Source organism: Scyliorhinus canicula, chromosome 6, assembly GCF_902713615.1.
Source record: "Scyliorhinus canicula chromosome 6, sScyCan1.1, whole genome shotgun sequence".
NCBI lineage: Eukaryota > Metazoa > Chordata > Chondrichthyes > Carcharhiniformes > Scyliorhinidae > Scyliorhinus > Scyliorhinus canicula.
The window spans coordinates 208,877,536-208,900,738 of record NC_052151.1 but is presented as its reverse complement, the minus strand read 5'-3'; the positions used below and the strand labels follow the sequence as shown (position 1 = coordinate 208,900,738).

The following is a 23,203-nucleotide window of genomic DNA, read 5'->3' as shown; positions in this document are numbered from 1 at the left end:
TAGCGTACCCACAAAAGTAGCAGCGGGGCCCCGCGGATTTATCGGGGCGCCCCGCGGCACAAGCCTGAGGGAGGCCGGGAGCGGTGGGTAGCTGGTGGGAAGCGTGCCAGGAGGCGGCCTGGCCAGGGTCATAGGTGCGAGCGCTTAGATCTGCGACCTCCAGGGAGGCGGAGAGAGTCAGTGTCTCCGTTAAACTGAGTTCGTCTCTTTCCAGCATCCGCTGGCGGATCACGGGAGACAGCATCCCAGCCACGTAAGCGTCTCTGACGAGTAGCTCCATGTGCTCTGTAGCGGACACCGCTTCACAGGCGCAACCTCTCCCCAGGGCACAGAGGGCCCGGGCGTATTGGTCTAGAGACTCACCGGGGACCTGCTTTCTGGTGGCCAGCAGATGTCAAGCGAATACCCTGTTGATCGGTTTGAGGAATTGTCCTTTTAGCTTCCGTATAGCGTCATCATAATCTGTTTCGTCTTCGATTATTGAGTAAGCGGCAATACCCACGCTGGAGTGGAGGACGTGCAGCTTCTGTGCCCCGGTGGGGGGGGGTGGTTGTAGATGCCAGGAACCCTTCGAGGCAAGTCAGCCAGAGTTTGAAAAGTTCTGTAGAGTTCGGAGTTTGCGGGCTGATGCGGAGGCATTCGGGCTTGATGCGGAACTCCATCTTCAAAGTTGTAGTTAATTAAATTGATGCACCATCGATTGCACGCGAGGCGAGTGATTTACCAATGTCAGGCTTTAATTAACTAGAACACAGCCTGGCGATCGTCTACAGTGGAAAGGGACGATCGTCAGGCTTCTGAGCATTTATACCTCGTTGATAGAGGCGTGGTTAACTCAGCCTCTCGGCCAATCGGTCGAGAGGCACATGACCGACCAGGGCCAATGGTAAGCCGACGTTCTGGCCCAATGGCAGACGAGTATGCAGATCATATCATCACAGTGGCTCATGTAATTTTGGCCCCGGCCTTAATGACCGATGACCATTGAGGTGAGCTGATCACTGTGCTGCGACATGGCCTCCTCCACTTCCGTCATCTTCTCACCCTGCTCTCTCACCTCGGCCGATGTCTTTGCCACAGTTACCCTCACCGGGGCGATTGCCTCCTCCACCAACAATTTCAGTGCGACCGTAATCTCTTTCCTCAATGCCTTCATGTGCCTCACAAACTGCTTCTCCAGCTCCACAGCCATCACCTCAGTAATCGTCTCCACTGTAAGCAGTGTGGCCCCACCTTGCGGTCCAGCCTTCGCCATCTTGCCAGCACCTTTGCTGGCCCTCTCACTCGACAGCGAGCCCTAGCTCCCTCCCTTCCTCAAAACTGGTTTTTGCAGTCTTTTTGGCATCTTTTAGCAATTTTATCTCCCTTCCTTCAATCCTCCAAAAATTACCCGGGACTGGACTTCAAACCTCCTAAAAATGTATCTCAAATGGGAGCCACTCAACGTGCGATTTCCCCTCTACATGCCGTCACTGGAAGTCCTAGATTTTCCATTCCTAACGGAGTTACAAACTGATTCTCTCATTATTCATCACTTTATTACCAAATCTGTTTGTCTCTGGCTTAACTTATCTATATTTCATTTACCCAGAGCAAGAATTCAACCCACGACTTTTCCACAATTTGTTAACAGTTAAAAATAAATCATCACCTCAGCACACGACACTTGTGCAATACAGGTTTTAGCCGCTGGAGTCCTTCATACCGAATGTAACAGTTCTGCACATCGAGGTGTTTTATTGTATCACAGAGTCCAATGACATGAGACAGGATCACACAGTCAATTGGCGTCAGAGTCAATCCACTAAATGCAAGTGTTTCCACAGATCCCACTGTCTTCTGAGCTAGTGTTTTATTCTGAGACTCAAACAGGTAGTGAAATGTGTTCAGGAGGTCTGTTTGATTCGGTTTAATATTTGTATTTCTAATCTGTCCTTCAACCTTCTCCTTCACCCAGTCAATCACTTTAGGAGTTGTTTGTTGAGCAAATAGACCCAGAACTTTTTTCAGAGGCCGAGCTGCCTGTGGGGAGGAGAGACCAGCAACAAAACGGAGAAATATCTCAAATCTCCCATCTTTCTTGCTGTGGGCTTCATTGAGGCATTTCCGGAAGTCCCTGGGAGCTGGAGTCAGGAATTGTGTGAGTGCAGCTACAAACTCTTGGATGGTGAGGTGTGGGAATGTGTAAACCACACTTTGGACAGAATCATCTCTCTCCAAGAGTTCCATCAGGAACCCAGACAGGAACTGGGAAGGTTGCAGATTGTACTTGATCAAATCTCCATTTCTGAACACAATCTTCTTCTCGGAGATTCCCGTGAAGGCCATCTCACCAAGCTTCAGTAACACATCACGGGGGCTTTCAATCTCTCGGCCATGGTTTTTCAGAATGTTGTAAATATAGTAGGAATATAGTTGGGTGATGGTCTTGGGAAATTGCTGCTGTTTCCTGTCTCTTTGTGTAAAGAAGGGACCCAGTGACAGACCGAGGATCCAGCAGTAGGAAGGGTTGTAGCACATGGTGTACAGGATCTCGTTCTCCTCCACATGTTTGAAAACAGCTGCTGCCACTGTCTGATCATCAAAAAACTTATTGAAATATTCCTTCCGTTCATCATCAACAAATCCAAGGATTTCAGCCCTGACACTGATCTCAGCCTTTTCCAATAAATGTAATGCAGTGGGGCGGCTGGTCACTAGCACTGAACATCCTGGGAGCAGCTTGTGCTGTATTAAACTGTACACAATGTCAGACACTTCACACCAGCATTCGGGATCTGTGATCGTGGACTGAGGTTCTGTATTTCTCCGATTGTCAGCAAAATCAATACTGTCCTTGAATTCATCCAAACCATCGAATATAAACAGCAATCCCTCTGGGTTCTTCCAGAGCTCTCCCAGAACATTCCCAAAGTAAGGATACTGATCCAGTATCAGATTCCTCAGGTTTATTCTACAATCAATAGTGTTCAAATCCCGGAATTTAAAACTGAAAACAAATTGAAAGTTTGGGTATATTTTCCCAGTGGCCCAGTCATAAACAATCTTTTGTACCATTGTTGTTTTTCCAATTCCCGGGACTCCACTCACTGCTGCTGAACTCCCGGAATTGGATTGCCAAAATAAACTCTTTATTTTCTTCAAAAAGAAGCCCGTCCAGGAAAAGCTGCTCTGGAACAATTGATCAGTTCGGATTTTTTCCAATTCTCGCCGGAGATGTTTCTTTCTCCACTCTTCATGGTCTCGGCCTCTTGCCAGCAGTTCATGTTCTACAAGTGTCCAATCTCGAACAGTAGAAATGATGGTTAGCTCAGCGTATCGATCAACCAGCTGGAAAGTCTTAACTTTCTCCTTTATTAGGATAGTGTTGACTGTCAGTGTTTCAGTTTGTACCCGGAGTGTCTCCTTGTGTTTCTGCTGAACACCTTCAATTAGGACAGACAGAAATGGTTCTCAATGTTAGTTGTATTGGAATAAAAAGAACTCTCAATCTCATTCATTATAGATGTGGAATGGAAGCCATGAAATTAATGTAAGAAAGAGACTCTCAATGAATGTGATTATTTACAAATGGATAAACTGAAATTATGTGGTGGGACTGAGAAGGAAATTCAGGATATTTTTCATCCAAAGCACAATTGGTGGGTGTTAGTTACCAAGACAAAAAATGGACAGTGCAAGCGGTGTCTCAGAACAGTGGAACATGTTTCCACAAATAACCTGGTGTGGGACTAAGTGAGTTCATCTCTATCACAGGAACAGGCTTAGTGGTTAGCAGTGCTGTCTCAGTGCCAGGGACTACAGTTCGATTCGGGCCTTGGGTTACCAAGTGTGGGGTCTGCACATTCTCCCAATGTCTGCGTGGGTTTCCTTCGGGTGCTCCGGTTTCCTCCAACGGTCCGAAGATGTGCAGGTTAAGTGGATTGGCCAACTAAATTTCCCCATGGTGTCAAAAGCTTCGGTGGGGTTACGGAGACAGGGCGGGGGAGTGGGCCTGAATGGAGTGCTCTATCGCAGGGTCGATGCAGACTCGACGGGCCGAACAGCCTCCTTCTAGACTAGGTTTTCTATGATTCAAGAAGTCTTTTTCTGTCCCGAAACATTCTCCAGTTATGAAGATAGAACATAGAACAGTACAGCACAGAACAGGCCCTTCGGCCCTCAATGTTGTGCCGAGCCATGATCACCCTACTCAAACCCACATATCCACCCTATACCCGTAACCCAACAACCCCCCCCTTAACCTTACATTTATTAGGACACTACGGGCAATTTAGCATGGCCAATCCACCTAACCCGCACATCTTTGGACTGTGGGAGGAAACCGGAGCACCCGGAGGAAACCCACGCACACAGGGGGAGGACGTGCAGACTCCACACAGACAGTGACCCAGCCGGGAATCGAACCTGGGACCCTGGAGCTGTGAAGCATTTATGCTAACCACCATGCTACCCTGCTGCCCTAATTCTTTAAACAGATTTTCCAGTTGGTTCATGCATATAACTCTACTTTACTTAATGCTGCTTCAAATCAAAAATAAAATGACTACACACTTTATTCAATATAATATTTAAAGTAAAAACATTTATCCATTCATGCCAATCTGTATAACCATTCTATTGAATAATTTTGTTCTGATTTTTCTACAATGTAGTGCTGGAAATTGAAAATGTTTCGGATAATTATGGAATTGAGTTATCAGGTGTATCACACATCAGAATGCTCCCAGGTGTGTACAGGGTTTCACAGTGTATCAGGATCCTGCCAGGTGTGTACAGGGTTTCACAGTGTATCAGGATCCTGCCAGGTGTGTACAGGGTTTCACAGTGTATCAGGATCCTGCCAGGTGTGTACAGGGTGTCACAGTGTATCAGGATCCTGCCAGGTGTGTCCAGGGTTTCACAGTGTATCAGGATCCTGCCAGGTGGGGACAGGGTTTCACAGTGTATCAGGATCCTGCCAGGTGTGTACAGGGTTACACAGTGTATCAGGATCCTGCCAGGTGTGTACAGGGTTACACAGTGTATCAGGATCCTGCCAGGTGTGTACGGGGTTTCACAATGTATCAGGGTCCTGCCAGGTGTGTACAGGGTTTCACAGTGTATCAGGGTCCTGCCAGGTGTGTACAGGGTTTCACAGTGTATCAGGATCCTGCCAGGTGTGTACAGGGTTTCACAGTGTATCAGGATCCTGCCAGGTGTGTACGGGGTTTCAGTGTATCAGGATCCTGCCAGGTGTGTACAGGGTTTCAGTGTATCAGGATCCTGCCAGGTGTGTACAGGGTTTCAGTGTATCAGGATCCTGCCAGGTGTGTACAGGGTTTCAGTATATCAGGATCCTGCCAGGTGTGTACGGGGTTTCACAGTGTATCAGGATTTTGACAGGAGTGTACAAGGTTTCACAGTGTATCAGGATCCTGCCAGGTGTGTACAGGGTTTCACAGTGTATCAGGATCCTGCCAGGTGTGTAGAGGGTTTCACAATGTATCAGGATCCTGCCAGGTGTGTACAGGGTTTCACAGTGTATCAGGATCCTGCCAGGTGTGTACAAGGTTTCACAGTGTATCAGGATTTTGACAGGTGTGTACAAGGTTTCACAGTGTATCAGGATCCTGCCAGGTGTGTACAGGGTTTCACAGTGTATCAGGATCCTGCCAGGTGTGTACAGGGTTTCACAATGTATCAGGATCCTGCCAGGTGTGTACAGGGTTTCACAGTGTATCAGGATCCTGCCAGGTGTGCACAGGGTTTCACAGTGTATCAGGGTCCTGCCAGGTGTGTACAGGGTTTCACAGTGTATCAGGATCCTGCCAGGTGTGTACAGGGTTTCACAGTGTATCAGGATCCTGCCAGGTGTGTACGGGGTTTCAGTGTATCAGGATCCTGCCAGGTGTGTACAGGGTTTCAGTGTATCAGGATCCTGCCAGGTGTGTACAGGGTTTCAGTGTATCAGGATCCTGCCAGGTGTGTACAGGGTTTCAGTATATCAGGATCCTGCCAGGTGTGTACGGGGTTTCACAGTGTATCAGGATTTTGACAGGTGTGTACAAGGTTTCAGTGTATCAGGATCCTGCCAGGTGTGTACAGGGTTTCACAGTGTATCAGGATCCTGCCAGGTGTGTACAGGGTTTCACAATGTATCAGGATCCTGCCAGGTGTGTACAGGGTTTCACAGTGTATCAGGATCCTGACAGGTGTGTACAAGGTTTCACAGTGTATCAGGATTCTGACAGGTGTGTACAAGGGTTTCACAGTGTATCAGGATCCTGCCAGGTGTGTACAGGGTTTCACAGTGTATCTGGACCCTGCCAGGTGTGTACAGGGTTTCACAGTGTATCAGGATCCTGCCAGGTGTGTACAGGGTGTCACAGTGTATCAGGATCCTGCCAGGTGTGTACAGGGTTTCACAGTGTATCAGGATCCTGCCAGGTGTGTACAGGGTTTCACAGTGTATCAGGATCCTGCCAGGTGTGTACAGGGTGTCACAGTGTATCAGGATCCTGCCAGGTGTGTACAGGGTTTCACAGTGTATCAGGATCCTGCCAGGTGTGTACAGGGTTACACAGTGTATCAGGATCCTGCCAGGTGTGTACAGAGTTATACAGTGTATCAGGATCCTGCCAGGTGTGTACGGGGTTTCACAATGTATCAGGATCCTGCCAGGTGTGTACAGGGTTTCAAGGTGTATCAGGATCCTGCCAGGTGTGTACAGGGTTTCACAGTGTATCAGGAACCTGCCAGGTGTGTACAGGGTTTCACAGTGTATCAGGATCCTGCCAGGTGTGTACAGGGTTTCAGTGTATCAGGATCCTGCCAGGTGTGTACAGGGTTTCACAGTTTATCAGGATCCAGCCAGGTGTGTACAGGGTGTCACAGTGTATCAGGATCCTGCCAGGTGTGTACAGGGTTTCACAGTGTATCAGGATCCTGCCAGGTGTGTACAGGGTTTCACAGTGTATCAGGATCCTGCCAGGTGTGTACAGGGTGTCACAGTGTATCAGGATCCTGCCAGGTGTGTCCAGGGTTTCACAGTGTATCAGGATCCTGCCAGGTGTGTACAGGGTTACACAGTGTATCAGGATCCTGCCAGGTGTGTACAGGGTTACACAGTGTATCAGGATCCTGCCAGGTGTGTACGGGGTTTCACAATGTATCAGGGTCCTGCCAGGTGTGTACAGGGTTTCACAGTGTATCAGGGATCCTGCCAGGTGTGTACAGGGTTTCACAGTGTATCAGGATCCTGCCAGGTGTGTACAGGGTTTCACAGTGTATCAGGATCCTGCCAGGTGTGTACGGGGTTTCAGTGTATCAGGATCCTGCCAGGTGTGTACAGGGTTTCAGTGTATCAGGATCCTGCCAGGTGTGTACAGGGTTTCAGTGTATCAGGATCCTGCCAGGTGTGTACAGGGTTTCACAGTGTATCAGGATCCTGCCAGGTGTGTACAGGGTTTCACAGTGTATCAGGATCCTGCCAGGTGTGTACAGGGTTTCACAGTGTATCAGGATCCTGCCAGGTGTGTACAGGGTTTCACAGTGTATCAGGATCCTGCCAGGTGTGTACAGGGTTTCACAGTGTATCAGGATCCTGCCAGGTGTGTACAGGGTTTCACAGTGTATCAGGATCCTGCCAGGTGTGTACAGGGTTTCACAGTGTATCAGGATCCTGCCAGGTGTGTACGGGGTTTCACAGTGTATCAGGATCCTGCCAGGTGTGTACAGGGTTTCACAGTGTATCAGGATCCTGCCAGGTGTGTACAGGGTTTCATAGTGTATCAGGATCCTGCCAGGTGTGTACAGGGTTTCACAGTGTATCAGGATCCTGCCAGGTGTGTACAGGGTTTCACAGTGTATCAGGATCCTGCCAGGTGTGTACAGGGTTTCACAGTGTATCAGGATCCTGCCAGGTGTGTACAGGGTTTCACAGTGTATCAGGATCCTGCCAGGTGTGTACAGGGTGTCACAGTGTATCAGGATCCTGCCAGGTGTGTACAGGGTTACACAGTGTATCAGGATCCTGCCAGGTGTGTACAGGGTTACACAGTGTATCAGGATCCTGCCAGGTGTGTACGGGATTTCACAATGTATCAGGGTCCTGCCAGGTGTGTACAGGGTTTCAAGGTGTATCAGGGTCCTGCCAGGTGTGTACAGGGTTTCACAGTGTATCAGGATCCTGCCAGGTGTGTACGGGGTTTCAGTGTATCAGGATCCTGCCAGGTGTGTACAGGGTTTCAGTGTATCAGGATCCTGCCAGGTGTGTACAGGGTTTCAGTGTATCAGGATCCTGCCAGGTGTGTACAGGGTTTCAGTGTATCAGGATCCTGCCAGGTGTGTACAGGGTTTCAGTGTATCAGGATCCTGCCAGGTGTGTACAGGGTTTCAGTATATCAGGATCCTGCCAGGTGTGTACGGGGTTTCACAGTGTATCAGGATCCTGCCAGGTGTGTACGGGGTTTCAGTGTATCAGGATCCTGCCAGGTGTGTACGGGGTTTCACAGTGTATCAGGATCCTGCCAGGTGTGTACGGGGTTTCAGTGTATCAGGATCCTGCCAGGTGTGTACGGGGTTTCACAGTGTATCAGGATCCTGCCAGGTGTGTACGGGGTTTTAGTGTATCAGGACCCTGCCGGGTGTGTACAGGGTTTCACAGTGTATCAGGATCCTGCCAGGTGTGTACAGGGTTTCACAGTGTATCAGGATCCTGCCAGGTGTGTACGGGGTTTCACAGTGTATCAGGATCCTGCCAAGTGTGTACAGGGTTTCAGTGTATCTGGACCCTGCCAGGTGTGTACAGGGTTTCACAGTGTATCAGGATCCTGCCAGGTGTGTACTGGGTTTCAGTGTATCAGGATCCTGCCAGGTGTGTACAGGGTTTCACAGTGTATCAGGATCCTGCCAGGTGTGTACAGGGTTTCACAGTGTATCAGGATCCTGCCAGGTGTGTACAGGGTTTCACAGTGTATCAGGATCCTGCCAGGTGTGTACAGGGTGTCACAGTGTATCAGGATCCTGCCAGGTGTGTACAGGGTGTCACAGTGTATCAGGATCCTGCCAGGTGTGTCCGGGGTTTCCCAGTGTATCAGGATCCTGCCAGGTGTGTACGGGGTTTCACAGTTTATCAGGATCCATGCCGGGTGTGTACAGGGGTGTCACAGTGTATCAGGATCCTGCCAGGTGTGTACAGGGGTGTCACAGTGTATCAGGATCCTGCCAGGTGTGTACAGGGTTGTCACAGTGTATCAGGATCCTGCCAGGTGTGTCCAGGGTTTTCACAGTGTTAAGGATCCTGCCAGGTGGGGACAGGGTTACACAGTGTAATCAGGATCCTGCCAGGATGTGTACAGGGTTTCACAGTGTATCAGGATCCTGCCAGGTGTGTACAGGGTTTCACAGTGTATCAGGATCCTGCCAGGTGTGTACAGGGTTTCACAGTGTATCAGGATCCTGCCAGGTGTGTACAGGGTTTCACAGTGTATCAGGATCCTGCCAGGTGTGTACAGGGTGTCACAGTGTATCAGGATCCTGCCAGGTGTGTACTGGGTTTCACAGTGTATCAGGATCCTGCCGGGTGTGTACAGGGTTTCACAGTGTATCAGGATCCTGCCAGGTGTGTACAGGGTGTCACAGTGTATCAGGATCCTGCCAGGTGTGTACGGGGTTTCAGTATATCAGGATCCTGCCAGGTGTGTCCAGGGTTTCACAGTGTATCAGGATCCTGCCAGGTGGGTACAGGGTTTCACAGTGTATCAGGATCCTGCCAGGTGTGTACAGGGTTTCACAATGTAGCAGGATCCTGTAAGGTGTGTACAAGGTTTCACAGTGTATCAGGATCCTGCCAGGTGTGTACAGGGTTTCACAGTGTATCAGGATCCTGACAGGTGTGTACAAGGTTTCACAGTGTATCAGGACCCTGCCAGGTGTGTACAGGGTTTCACAGTGTATCAGGATCCTGCCAGGTGTGTACAGGGTTTCAGTGTATCAGGATCCTGCCAGGTGTGTACAGGGTTTGACAGTGTATCAGAATGCTGCCAGGTGTGTACAGGGTTTCACAGTGTATCAGGATCCTGCCAGGTGTGTACTGGGTTTCAGTGTATCAGGATCCTGCCAGGAGTGTACAGGGTTTCACAGTGTATCAGGATCCTGCCAGGTGTGTACAGGGTTTCACAGTGTATCAGGATCCTGCCAGGTGTGTACAGGGTTTCACAGTGTATCAGGATCCTGCCAGGTGTGTACAGGGTTTCACAGTGTATCAGGATCCTGCCAGGTGTGTACAGGGTGTCACAGTGTATCAGGATCCTGCCAGGTGTGTACTGGGTTTCACAGTGTATCAGGATCCTGCCAGGGTGTGTACAGGGTTTCACAGTGTATCAGGATCCTGCCAGGTGTGTACAGGGTGTCACAGTGTATCAGGATCCTGCCAGGTGTGTACGGGGTTTCAGTGTATCAGGATCCTGCCAGGTGTGTCCAGGGTTTCACAGTGTATCAGGATCCTGCCAGGTGTGTACAGGGTTTCAGTGTATCAGGATCCTGCCAGGTGTGTACAGGGTTTGACAGTGTATCAGAATGCTGCCAGGTGTGTACAGGGTTTCACAGTGTATCAGGATCCTGCCAGGTGTGTACTGGGTTTCAGTGTATCAGGATCCTGCCAGGAGTGTACAGGGTTTCACAGTGTATCAGGATCCTGCCAGGTGTGTACAGGGTTTCACAGTGTATCAGGATCCTGCCAGGTGTGTACAGGGTTTCACAGTGTATCAGGATCCTGCCAGGTGTGTACAGGGTGTCACAGTGTATCAGGATCCTGCCAGGTGTGTACTGGGTTTCACAGTGTATCAGGATCCTGCCGGGTGTGTACAGGGTTTCACAGTGTATCAGGATCCTGCCAGGTGTGTACAGGGTGTCACAGTGTATCAGGATCCTGCCAGGTGTGTACGGGGTTTCAGTGTATCTGGATCCTGCCAGGTGTGTCCAGGGTTTCACAGTGTATCAGGATCCTGCCAGGTGGGGACAGGGTTTCACAGTGTATCAGGATCCTGCCAGGTGTGTACAGGGTTACACAGTGTATCAGGATCCTGCCAGGTGTGTACAGGGTTACACAGTGTATCAGGATCCTGCCAGGTGTGTACGGGGTTTCACAATGTATCAGGGTCCTGCCAGGTGTGTACAGGGTTTCACAGTGTATCAGGATCCTGCCAGGTGTGTACGGGGTTTCAGTGTATCAGGATCCTGCCAGGTGTGTACAGGGTTTCAGTGTATCAGGATCCTGCCAGGTGTGTACAGGGTTTCAGTGTATCAGGATCCTGCCAGGTGTGTACAGGGTTTCAGTATATCAGGATCCTGCCAGGTGTGTACGGGTTTTCACAGTGTATCAGGATCCTGCCAGGTGTGTACGGGGTTTCACAGTGTATCAGGATCCTGCCAGGTGTGTACGGGGTTTCACAGTGTATCAGGATCCTGCCAGGTGTGTACGGGGTTTCAGTGTATCAGGATCCTGCCAGGTGTGTACAGGGTTTCACAGTGTATCAGGATCCTGCCAGGTGTGTACGGGGTTTTAGTGTATCAGGACCCTGCCGGGTGTGTACAGGGTTTCACAGTGTATCAGGATCCTGCCAGGTGTGTACAGGGTTTCACAGTGTATCAGGATCCTGCCAGGTGTGTACTGGGTTTCACAGTGTATCAGGATCCTGCCGGGTGTGTACAGGGTTTCACAGTGTATCAGGATCCTGCCAGGTGTGTACAGGGTGTCACAGTGTATCAGGATCCTGCCAGGTGTGTACGGGGTTTCAGTGTATCAGGATCCTGCCAGGTGTGTCCAGGGTTTCACAGTGTATCAGGATCCTGCCAGGTGGGGACAGGGTTTCACAGTGTATCAGGATCCTGCCAGGTGTGTACAGGGTTACACAGTGTATCAGGATCCTGCCAGGTGTGTACAGGGTTACACAGTGTATCAGGATCCTGCCAGGTGTGTACGGGGTTTCACAATGTATCAGGGTCCTGCCAGGTGTGTACAGGGTTTCACAGTGTATCAGGATCCTGCCAGGTGTGTACAGGGTTTCAGTGTATCAGGATCCTGCCAGGTGTGTACAGGGTTTCAGTATATCAGGATCCTGCCAGGTGTGTACGGGTTTTCACAGTGTATCAGGATCCTGCCAGGTGTGTACGGGGTTTCACAGTGTATCAGGATCCTGCCAGGTGTGTACGGGGTTTCACAGTGTATCAGGATCCTGCCAGGTGTGTACGGGGTTTTAGTGTATCAGGACCCTGCCGGGTGTGTACAGGGTTTCACAGTGTATCAGGATCCTGCCAGGTGTGTACAGGGTTTCACAGTGTATCAGGATCCTGCCAGGTGTGTACGGGGTTTCACAGTGTATCAGGATCCTGCCAGGTGTGTACGGGGTTTTAGTGTATCAGGACCCTGCCGGGTGTGTACGGGGTTTCACAGTGTATCTGGACCCTGCCAGGTGTGTACGGGGTTTCAGTGTATCAGGATCCTGCCAGGTATGTACAGGGTTTCACAGTGTATCAGGATCCTGCCAGGTGTGTACTGGGTTTCAGTGTATCTGGACCCTGCCAGGTGTGTACAGGGTTTCACAGTGTATCTGGACCCTGCCAGGTGTGTACAGGGTTTCACAGTGTATCAGGATCCTGCCAGGTGTGTACTGGGTTTCAGTGTATCAGGATCCTGCCAGGTGTGTCCAGGGTTTCACAGTGTATCAGGATCCTGCCAGGTGTGTACAGGGTGTCACAGTGTATCAGGATCCTGCCAGGTGTGTACAGGGTGTCACAGTGTATCAGGATCCTGCCAGGTGTGTACAGGGTGTCACAGTGTATCAGGATCCTGCCAGGTGTGTACAGGGTGTCACAGTGTATCTGGATCCTGCCAGGTGTGTCCAGGGTTTCACAGCGTATCAGGATCCTGCCAGGTGTGTACAGGGTTACACAGTGTATCAGGATCCTGCCAGGTGTGTACGGGGTTTCACAATGTATCAGGATCCTGCCAGGTGTGTACGGGGTTTCACAGTGTATCAGGATCCTGCCAGGTGTGTACAGGGTTACACAGTGTATCAGGATCCTGCCAGGTGTGTACGGGGTTTCAGTGTATCAGGGTCCTGCCAGGTGTGTACAGGGTTTCACAGTGTATCAGGATCCTGCCAGGTGTGTACAGGGTTTCACAGTGTATCAGGGTCCTGCCAGGTGTGTACAGGGTTTCACAGTGTATCAGGATCCTGCCAGGTGTGTACAGGGTTTCACAGTGTATCAGGATCCTGCCAGGTGTGTACGGGGTTTCAGTGTATCACGATCCTGCCAGGTGTGTACAGGGTTTCAGTGTATCAGGATCCTGCCAGGTGTGTACAGGGTTTCAGTGTATCAGGGTCCTGCCAGGTGTGTACGGGGTTTCACAGTGTATCAGGATCCTGCCAGGTGTGTACGGGGTTTTACAGTGTATCAGGACCCTGCCGGGTGTGTACAGGGTTTCACAGTGTATCAGGATCCTGCCAGGTGTGTACAGGGTTTCACAGTGTATCAGGATCCTGCCAGGTGTGTACAGGGTTTCACAGTGTATCAGGATCCTGCCAGGTGTGTACAGGGTTTCACAGTGTATCAGGATCCTGCCAGGTGTATACGGGGTTTCAGTGTATCAGGATCCTGCCAGGTGTGTACAGGGTTTCACAGTGTATCAGAATGCTGCCAGGTGTGTACAGGGTTTCACAGTTTATCAGGATCCAGGCAGGTGTGTACAGGGTTTCACAGTGTATCAGGATCCTGCCAGGTGTGTACGGAGTTTCACAGTGTATCAGGATCCTGCCAGGTGTGTACAGGGTTTCAGTGTATCAGGATCCTGCCAGGTGTGTACAGGGTTTCACAGTGTATCAGGACCCTGCCAGCTGTGTACGGGGTTTCACAGTGTATCAGGATCCTGCCAGGTGTGTACAGGGTTTCACAGTGTATCAGGATCCTGCCAGGTGTGTACAGGGTTTCACAGTGTATCAGGATCCTGCCAGGTGTGTACAGGGTTTCACAGTGTATCAGGATCCTGCCAGGTGTGTACAGGGTTTCACAATGTAGCAGGATCCTGTAAGGTGTGTACAAGGTTTCACAGTGTATCAGGATCCTGCCAGGTGTGTACAGGGTTTCACAGTGTATCAGGATCCTGACAGGTGTGTACAAGGTTTCACAGTGTATCAGGACCCTGCCAGGTGTGTACAGGGTTTCACAGTGTATCAGGATCCTGCCAGGTGTGTACAGGGTTTCAGTGTATCAGAATGCTGCCAGGTGTGTACAGGGTTTCACAGTTTATCAGGATCCAGCCGGGTGTGTACAGGGTTTCACAGTGTCTCAGGATCCTGCCAGGTGTGTACAGGGTTTCACAGTGTATCAGGATCCTGCCAGGTGTGTACAGGGTTTCACAGTGTATCAGGATCCTGCCAGGTGTGTACAGGGTTTCAGTGTATCTGGACCCTGCCAGGTGTGTACAGGGTTTCACAGTGTATCAGGATCCTGCCAGGTGTGTACTGGGTTTCAGTGTATCAGGATCCTGCCAGGAGTGTACGGGGTTTCACAGTGTATCAGGATCCTGCCAGGTGTGTACAGGGTTTCACAGTGTATCAGGACCCTGCCAGCTGTGTACGGGGTTTCACAGTGTATCAGGATCCTGCCAGGTGTGTACAGGGTTTCACAGTGTATCAGGATCCTGCCAGGTGTGTACAGGGTTTCACAGTGTATCAGGATCCTGCCAGGTGTGTACAGGGTTTCACAGTGTATCAGGATCCTGCCAGGTGTGTACAGGGTTTCACAATGTAGCAGGATCCTGTAAGGTGTGTACAAGGTTTCACAGTGTATCAGGATCCTGCCAGGTGTGTACAGGGTTTCACAGTGTATCAGGATCCTGACAGGTGTGTACAAGGTTTCACAGTGTATCAGGACCCTGCCAGGTGTGTACAGGGTTTCACAGTGTATCAGGATCCTGCCAGGTGTGTACAGGGTTTCAGTGTATCAGAATGCTGCCAGGTGTGTACAGGGTTTCACAGTTTATCAGGATCCAGCCGGGTGTGTACAGGGTTTCACAGTGTCTCAGGATCCTGCCAGGTGTGTACAGGGTTTCACAGTGTATCAGGATCCTGCCAGGTGTGTACAGGGTTTCGCAGTGTATCAGGATCCTGCCAGGTGTGTACAGGGTTTCAGTGTATCTGGACCCTGCCAGGTGTGTACAGGGTTTCACAGTGTATCAGGATCCTGCCAGGTGTGTACTGGGTTTCAGTGTATCAGGATCCTGCCAGGAGTGTACGGGGTTTCACAGTGTATCAGGATCCTGCCAGGTGTGTACAGGGTTTCACAGTGTATCAGGATCCTGCCAGGTGTCTACAGGGTTTCACAGTGTATCAGGATCCTGCCAGGTGTGTACAGGGTTTCACAGTGTATCAGGATCCTGCCAGGTGTGTACAGGGTGTCACAGTGTATCAGGATCCTGCCAGGTGTGTACAGGGTGTCACAGTGTATCAGGATCCTGCCAGGTGTGTACAGGGTGTCACAGTGTATCAGAATGCTGCCAGGTGTGTACAGGGTTTCACAGGTTATCAGGATCCAGCCAGGTGTGTACAGGGTTTCACAGTGTATCAGGATCCTGCCAGGTGTGTACGGAGTTTCACAGTGTATCAGGATCCTGCCAGGTGTGTACAGGGTTTCAGTGTATCAGGATCCTGCCAGGTGTGTACAGGGTTTCACAGTGTATCAGGACCCTGCCAGCTGTGTACGGGGTTTCACAGTGTATCAGGATCCTGCCAGGTGTGTACAAGGTTTCACAGTGTATCAGGATCCTGCCAGGTGTGTACAGGGTTTCACAGTGTATCAGGATCCTGCCAGGTGTGTACAGGGTTTCACAATGTATCAGGATCCTGCCAGGTGTGTACAGGGTTTCACAGTGTATCAGGATCCTGCCAGGTGTGTACAGGGTTTCACAGTGTACCAGGATCCTGCCAGGTGTGTACAGGGTTTCACAGTGCATCAGGACCCTGCCAGGTGTGTAAGGGGTTTCACACTGTATCAGGATCCTGACAGGTGTGTACAAGGTTTCACAGTGTATCAGGATCCTGCCAGGTGTGTACAGGGTTTCACAGTGTATCAGGATCCTGACAGGTGTGTACAAGGTTTCACAGTGTATCAGGACCCTGCCAGGTGTGTACAGGGTTTCACAGTGTATCAGGGTCCTGCCAGGTGTGTACAGGGTTTCAGTGTATCAGGATCCTGCCAGGTGTGTCCAGGGTTTCAAGTGTATCAGGATCCTGCCAGGTGTGTACAGGGTTTCACATTGTATCAGGACCCTGCCAGGTGTGTACAGGGTTTCACAGTATATCAGGATCCTGCCAGGTGTGTACAGGGTTTCACAGTGTATCAGGACCCTGCCAGGTGTGTACAGGGTTTCACAGTGTATCAGGATCCTGCCAGGTGTGTACAGGGTTTCACAGTGTATCAGGAGCCTCTGTATTAAATACATTCGTAATGACAATCAGCAGTTTGATTTGGTGAAATGACATTCTTATAAATTGGAAGTTTAATCGATGCAGAATAGTCGAGGAATGAAGATGAATCTAAAGAATTTTGAATTGTACTTCCAGCATCTGCATCCAACTCCCAGATTTGGAAACTCAAATAGTTACAGTCAAAAATTCTGATTCCTCAAAGTGAAATTAAACAGGATGAAATTTCCATATCATCTCTTACCTTCCAGTATACTAGGGACTTCGGATGTACCTCGGACAAGGTTCAGAAAGTCAAATTGATTAGAACCTGTTGAAATAAGTTAAGATTTTAAGAAAGATGAGCTGTTTATTATAATATCTGCAGAGATTGAATCTGAAATTGAATTCACTGATTTTACCTTACCGAGTTGCTGTATTTCTTTCAGTATTTTATCCAGCTTTGGGACCGCATGACGCATTTTCACAAAGGATTCCCACATCACCCTTCGGGCCCGAGATCCTTTCTCCATCACCAGTTTTAGGAGAAGTTTGGAACTGTCTGTCCGGTTTCCCTTCTCCACGAGCTCAATGATTTTCTGTAAAGAATAATAATCAATATACCGAGAAGTAGAATATAGAACAGTACAGCACAGAACAGGCCCTTCGGCCCTCGATGTTGTGCCGAGCAATGATCACCCCACTTAAACTCACGTTACCCGTAACCCAACAAATCCCCCCATTAACCTTACACTACGGGCAATTTAACATGGCCAATCCACCTAACCCGCACATCTTTGGACTGTGGGAGGAAACCGGAGCACCCGGAGGAAACCCACGCACACACGGGGAGGACATGCAGACTCCACACAGACAGTGACCCAGCCGGGAATCGAACCTGGGACCCTGGAGCTGTGAAGCATTGATGCTAACCACCATGCTACCGTGAGGCCCCTTAAGAGTGAAAGATAAACACTGATAATGAGAAAGGAAGGATGGAATTTTCCACTTCTTTGGAGCACAGACAGCAGTCATTAGACCAGAACCTGATCCACTCTGAACATGAGCCAAAATTCTACAAACTTATGATGGAAATTAGAAGTAGGCCAATCAGAAAAGAGAGCCTGTTTTGCCCTTCAGACTTAATGGCCGTTCTTCAGGAAAACTCTTCACTTGTTGGACTCATTCCTTGTGCAAAGGAACATGGTCGTCAATTCGGAGATCAGCCACCTCAGCCAGAGGCCATTACTGCAAGAGCTACTCGAGGTTGGGTCCTAGGATCTATCACCTTCAAACATGTGCAACTAGACGTAGACTGTTAAATCGGACACACATCAATTGGTGAAGAAAAAAACTACGACCAGCTGGTTTCTTTACTGGAGAGAGTTTAGTGACTTAGTACGGGCGACTGTCAGAAGAGGCATGTTCCCCGCTGGACGTGAGACAGGTAAAACGAGAGTAAGAACCGATGGAACCATCAATTCACCAGACACGTGTTTCCGATGTGAATCTAGGCTTTAATTGACTTACTTCAGAGCCAGCCTGTTACCTGTCGATGAACTCGTAGTGACCCAGGCTGACTCTGGACACCGGTACTTATACAGCTGCACTAGGGGGAGGAGTCGTACAAGGGGGAGGAGTCAGTACAAGTTCCTAAGTGCTCCCAGTGCTACTCCCCCTAGTGGTAGGACAGCGCTACTGCGCTTACAACAATAGTGTGAATTAACATATATATTAACATATATTACATTCACCACATTCACCCCCTTCAAAAAAATCAAGTCCGGCAGGGGTGGTGGTCTAGTCTATAAAGTCAATCTTTTTCCTGGTCCAATTGTCCGCTGAGATCTGCGGAGTACCGGGGTTGCAACCTCTTGCGGTGGCTGGATGGGTGTGGTGTGCTGGGGTACGATGGGGGACTCCAGGGAGGGTTGTATCCGAGCTTCATACTCTCCTGGCTCGACCGGGGACTGGGGGCGCTGGCCGGCGCGGAACTGGTGGAGCGAGCTCGTGGGCTCAGGAGCGGCAGCATGGGGTGTAGGGTGGGAGATCCTTTTGTGGGGGTAGGGGGGGACGCTGGATCCGGCAGGTGCCAGATCCCGGAGGGATACAGTGTCCTGACGGCCGTCAGGGAACTCGATAAATGCGTACTGGGGTTGGAGTGGAGCACGCGCACCTTCTCAACAAGGGGGTCGGTTTTGTGCGCTCTGACGTGTTTCCTCAGGAGTACGGGGCCCGGCGTCCTCAGCCATGCCGGAAGCGAGACCCCCGTGGTAGTGCCCATGGAAAAAATGAAGAGCCTCTCGTGAGGGGTCTGGTTGGTCGCCGTACACAAAAGGGACCTAATAGCGTGGAGCGCGTCTGGGAGGACTTCCTGCCACTGGGAGACTTGGAGCTTTCTAGACCGGAGGGTCAGTAGGGTTTGCATTCTCCCTCTCCACCTGCCCGTTCCCCCTGGGGTTGTAGCTGGTAGTCCTGCTCGAGGCAATGCCCTTTTCGAGCAGGTACTGACGCAGCTTGTCGCGCATGAAGGACGAACCCCGGTCGCTGTGTACGTAACTGGGGAAACCAAACAGGGTGAAGATGCTATGCAGGGCCCTAATGACTGTTTGGGAGGTCATGTCGGCGCACGGGATAGCGAATGGGAAACGGGAGAACTCGTCTACGACATTTAAGAAGTAAACGTTCTTGTTAGTTGAGGGGAGTGGCCCTTTGAAATCAATCGCCAGGCGTTCAAAGGGCCTAGAAGCCTTGACCAGGTGGGCCCTGTCTGGTCTACAGAAGTGCGGTTTGTACTCCGCACAGATCGGGCAGTCCCTGGTGACCGCTTTTACCTCCTCGTTGGAGAAAGGCAGGTTTCGGGCCCTGATGTAGTGGGCGAGCCGGGTGACCCCAGGGTTTCAGAGGTCATTGTGGATGACTTTTAATCGGTCGATCTGTACGCTGGCGCATGTCCCGCGGGATAGGGCATCCGGAGGCTCGTTGAGCTTCCCGGGTCAATATTTGATATCGTAATTGTAGGTGGAGAGTTTGATCCTCCACCTCAGAATTTTATCGTTTTTTATTTTGCCCCTTTGCGAGTTGTCGAACATGAAGGCAACCGATCTTTGGTCGGTGATGAGGGTGAATCTCCTACCTGCGAGGTAGTGCCTCCAGTGACGGATAGCCTCCACAATGGCTTGTGCTTCTTTCTGGACTGAGGAGTGTCGGAGTTCTGAAGCGGAGAGGGTACAGGAGAAAATTGCAACTGGTCTCCCTGCCTGATTTAACGTGGCTGCAAGAGCTACCTCTGAGGCGTCGCTCTCTACCTGAAATGGGGTGGATTCATCCACCGCCCGCATGGCCGCTTTGGCGATGTCCTCCTTGATGCCGTCGAAGGCCTGGCGTGCCTCGGCTGACAGGGGAAATTGTGTGGTCCTAAAGAGTGGCTGGGTTTTGTCCGCATATTGAGGGACCCACTGGGCGTAGTAGGAAAAAAATCCCAAGCACCGTTTGAGGGCCTTGGGACAATGAGGGGGAGGGAATTCTAAGAGGGGGTGCATACGGTCCGGGTCGGGGCCCAGGACTCTGTTTTCCACGACATAGCCGAGGATGGCTAGTCTGGATGTGCGGAAAACGCATTTCTCCTTGTTGTGCGTGAGGTTCAGTTTCTGTGCCGTCTGGAGAAAACGGTGGAGGTTGGCGTCGTGGTCCTGCTGGTCATAGCCGCAGATGGTGACATTGTCCAAGTACGGAAACGTGGCACGCAGCCCATACTGGTCCACCATTTGGTCCATTGCTCGTTGGAACACCGAGACCCCATTGGTGACGCCGAAAGGAACCCGGAGGAAATGGAAGAGGCGGCCATCGGCCTCGAATGCCGTGTAGTGGCGGTCCTCCGGGTGGATTGGGAGCTGGTGGTATGCAGACTTCAGATCCACCGTGGAAAAGAGCCGGTACTGGGCGATCTGGTTTACCATGTCTGCAATCCTGGGGAGGGGATACGCGTCGAGGAGCGCAAATCTATTTATAGTCTGACTGTAGTCGACCACCATACGGAATTTTTCCCCGGTCTTAACGACCACCACCTGAGCTCTCCAGGGACTATTGCTGGCCTCTATAACCCCCTCACTGAGTAGCCTTCGGACCTCTGCTCTGACAAATACCCTATCCTGCAGGCTATACCGCCTGCTACGAGTGGCTACGGGTTTACAGTCCTTAGTGAGATTGGCAAAGAGAGGAGGGGGGGGGGGGGGAATTCGCAGCGCAGAGCTCGGGCAAAACGTAGAGTTTGAACTTCGAGTAACTAGCGCCTCGGATTGTTAGTGTCTGGATTTAGTGATATGTGATGAGGCAGACTTGGTTAGGGAACTTGAGGTGAAGGAAACCTTGGGGAACAGTGACCACATGGGCAGCACGGTGGCCTAGTGGTTAGCACAACCGCCTCACGGCGCTGAGGTCCCAGGTTCGATCCCGGCTCTGGGTCACTGTCCGTGTGGAGTCTGGGGCATCTCCAGAACATGAGAGTGTGATTGGTTGGGCCTCCCTAACACCGTTCACATTTGGCAAGTCAGCCAAACCTCTATCCATGCCAAGATCTTACCCTTAAAAGCATGGGCTCTTAACTTCTTGAACAGCCTCCTGTGCAGCATCTTGTCAAAGACCTACTGGAAATCTAAATAGATCACATCCACTGGTTCTCCTTTGTCCAACTTCCTTGTAACCTCCTCAAAAAATTCTAACAGATTTGTCAGACATGGCCTCCCCTTGATGAAGCCGTGCTGACTCAGTCTTATTTTATCATGCACTTCCAAGTACTCCGCAATCTCATCTTTAATAATGGACTCTAAAATCTTACCATTGATCAAAGTCATGCTAACCAGTCTATAATTTCCCATCTTCTGCCTCCCTCCCTTCTTAAACAGGGGTGCTACATTAGCCATTTTCCAATCCTCTAGGACCCTACCTGCCTGCAGTGATTCCTGAAACATCACCACCAATGCCTTCACAATCTCCTCAGTTATCTCCTTTAGAATCCTGGGGTGTAGTCCATTCAGTCCAGCCTTTCAGTTCCTCTGCTATTTCTTTGTTTTCTATTACTACTTCTCTGGCCTCATTTTCCAGTGATCCAATGACTATTCTTGCCTCTCTCTTATCTTTTTATATATTACCAGCTAACTTAAACGCGCCACTCTTATTAGGCCTAGACTTCCAATGCAACCTCAAGAGCCTCACCCTCCGCTTCGGAGGGCCCCTGCACCCACTCACGACCTGCAGCCTCGCTATGCTGCGAAATTGCCTGTTCCCTAGTGGGCTCTGTCACAAGCTGCTCCAAAATTCATCCCTTCGACAATCTACAAATTCCTTTTCTTGGGATGCACCACCAACCTGATTTTCCCAGTTCTCCTGCATATTGAAGTCCCCCATGATTATTGTAACATTGCCTTTCTTATGTGCCCTTTCTATCTCCTGATTTATTTTCTGCCCCACATCCTGACTACTACTAGGGGACCTTCACGTAGCTCCTATCAGGGTCTTTTTACCTTTGCGATTCCTCAACAGATTCTATGCCTTCTGATCCTGTAATCGCATTAGGCTATGATTTCATTTCATTCCTTACTATCAATGAAACCCCACCCCCTTTTCCCATCTGCTTCGCCTTTCGATACAACACATATCCTTGGATATTGATGCCAGTCCTGAACACCTTGCAGCTACCTCTCTGGGCTGCCCACAACATTGTACAATTTCAATGTGCGCAACAAGCTCATTTAACTTGTTCTATATACTGCTTGCATTTAGGCACAACACCGCCAGTCCTGCAGTGACTACTTACCTCCTCATATTTGTCACCTTTTTTGCTCTGCCTGAAGTTAGATTCCTGCCACCTTCGATCTCTGTTCCATTTCGTGGTCGAAAATCTTTACTAACCTCTTGAGCCCTCGGCTCCTTTAACTAGCTTAAAGTTCTCGTCATTAACCTGCACTTCACCTTCTTTAACTTTGTTTTTCTAATTCACCATACAACTGAACCCTCCCCATCACTATTAAGTTTAAAGCCCTATCTACCGCCCTAATTTTGCGATTCGCCAGGACTCTGGTCCCAGCTTGATTCAGATGAAGACCGCCCCAGTACTGATGCCAATGTCCCATTAATTCAAACCTATTCCTCCCACGCCAATGTTTGAGCCACGTATTTCCCTCCTTAATCTATTGACCCTGTGCCAATAAACTCATGGCTCAGGTAGTAATCCCGAGATCATTACCTTTTAGGTTCTGCTTCTTAATTTAGCTGCTAGCTGTTTATACTCCCTTAGCAGAACCTCTGGCCTTGTTCGACCTGTCATTAGTATCTGCGTGGACCACAACAACTGGATCTTTATCCTCCCACTCCAAGTTCCTCTGCAGCCCAGATGAGATATCCCGAACCTTAGCACCAGGCAGACAACACAACCTTTGCGATTCTTAATGCTGGTCACAAAGAACAGTTTTAATGTACCTATCTATACTAACCCCAATTACGACTGCATCTCTTTTCTCTCCCCCGACTTGAACGGCTCCCTGTACCAGAGGGCTGTGGGTAGTTTACTCATCCTCCCTGCAGTCCCTGTTCCCGTCCACACAGGGAGCAAGAATCTAGAACCTGTTGGACAAGCTCATGGGCTGAGGCTTCTGAAACCCTACCTCCTGGATCCCTCTACTTGCCTCACTCGCACCTACACACTCCTTTCCCTGGTCACTAGCCGAATTCAAGGTAGTTACTCTAAAGGGTGTGAC

The 23,203-nt window shown here is 50.2% G+C and overlaps 1 protein-coding gene across 2 annotated transcripts in view; it reads right to left on the bottom strand.

The window, feature by feature from the left end:
- Positions 1–23,203, bottom strand: part of LOC119967846 (NACHT, LRR and PYD domains-containing protein 3-like) — an 89,381-nt gene that overhangs the window by 34,636 nt on the left and 31,542 nt on the right. For both annotated transcript variants that reach the window (XM_038800889.1, XM_038800890.1), the window contains exons 4-6: positions 16,876–17,047; positions 16,714–16,779; positions 1,652–3,425 (exon numbers count right to left, since the gene is read on the bottom strand). In XM_038800889.1, coding sequence (XP_038656817.1) covers positions 1,652–3,425; positions 16,714–16,779; positions 16,876–17,047 — 2,012 coding nt within the window. The remainder of the gene's footprint in view (positions 1–1,651; positions 3,426–16,713; positions 16,780–16,875; positions 17,048–23,203) is intronic.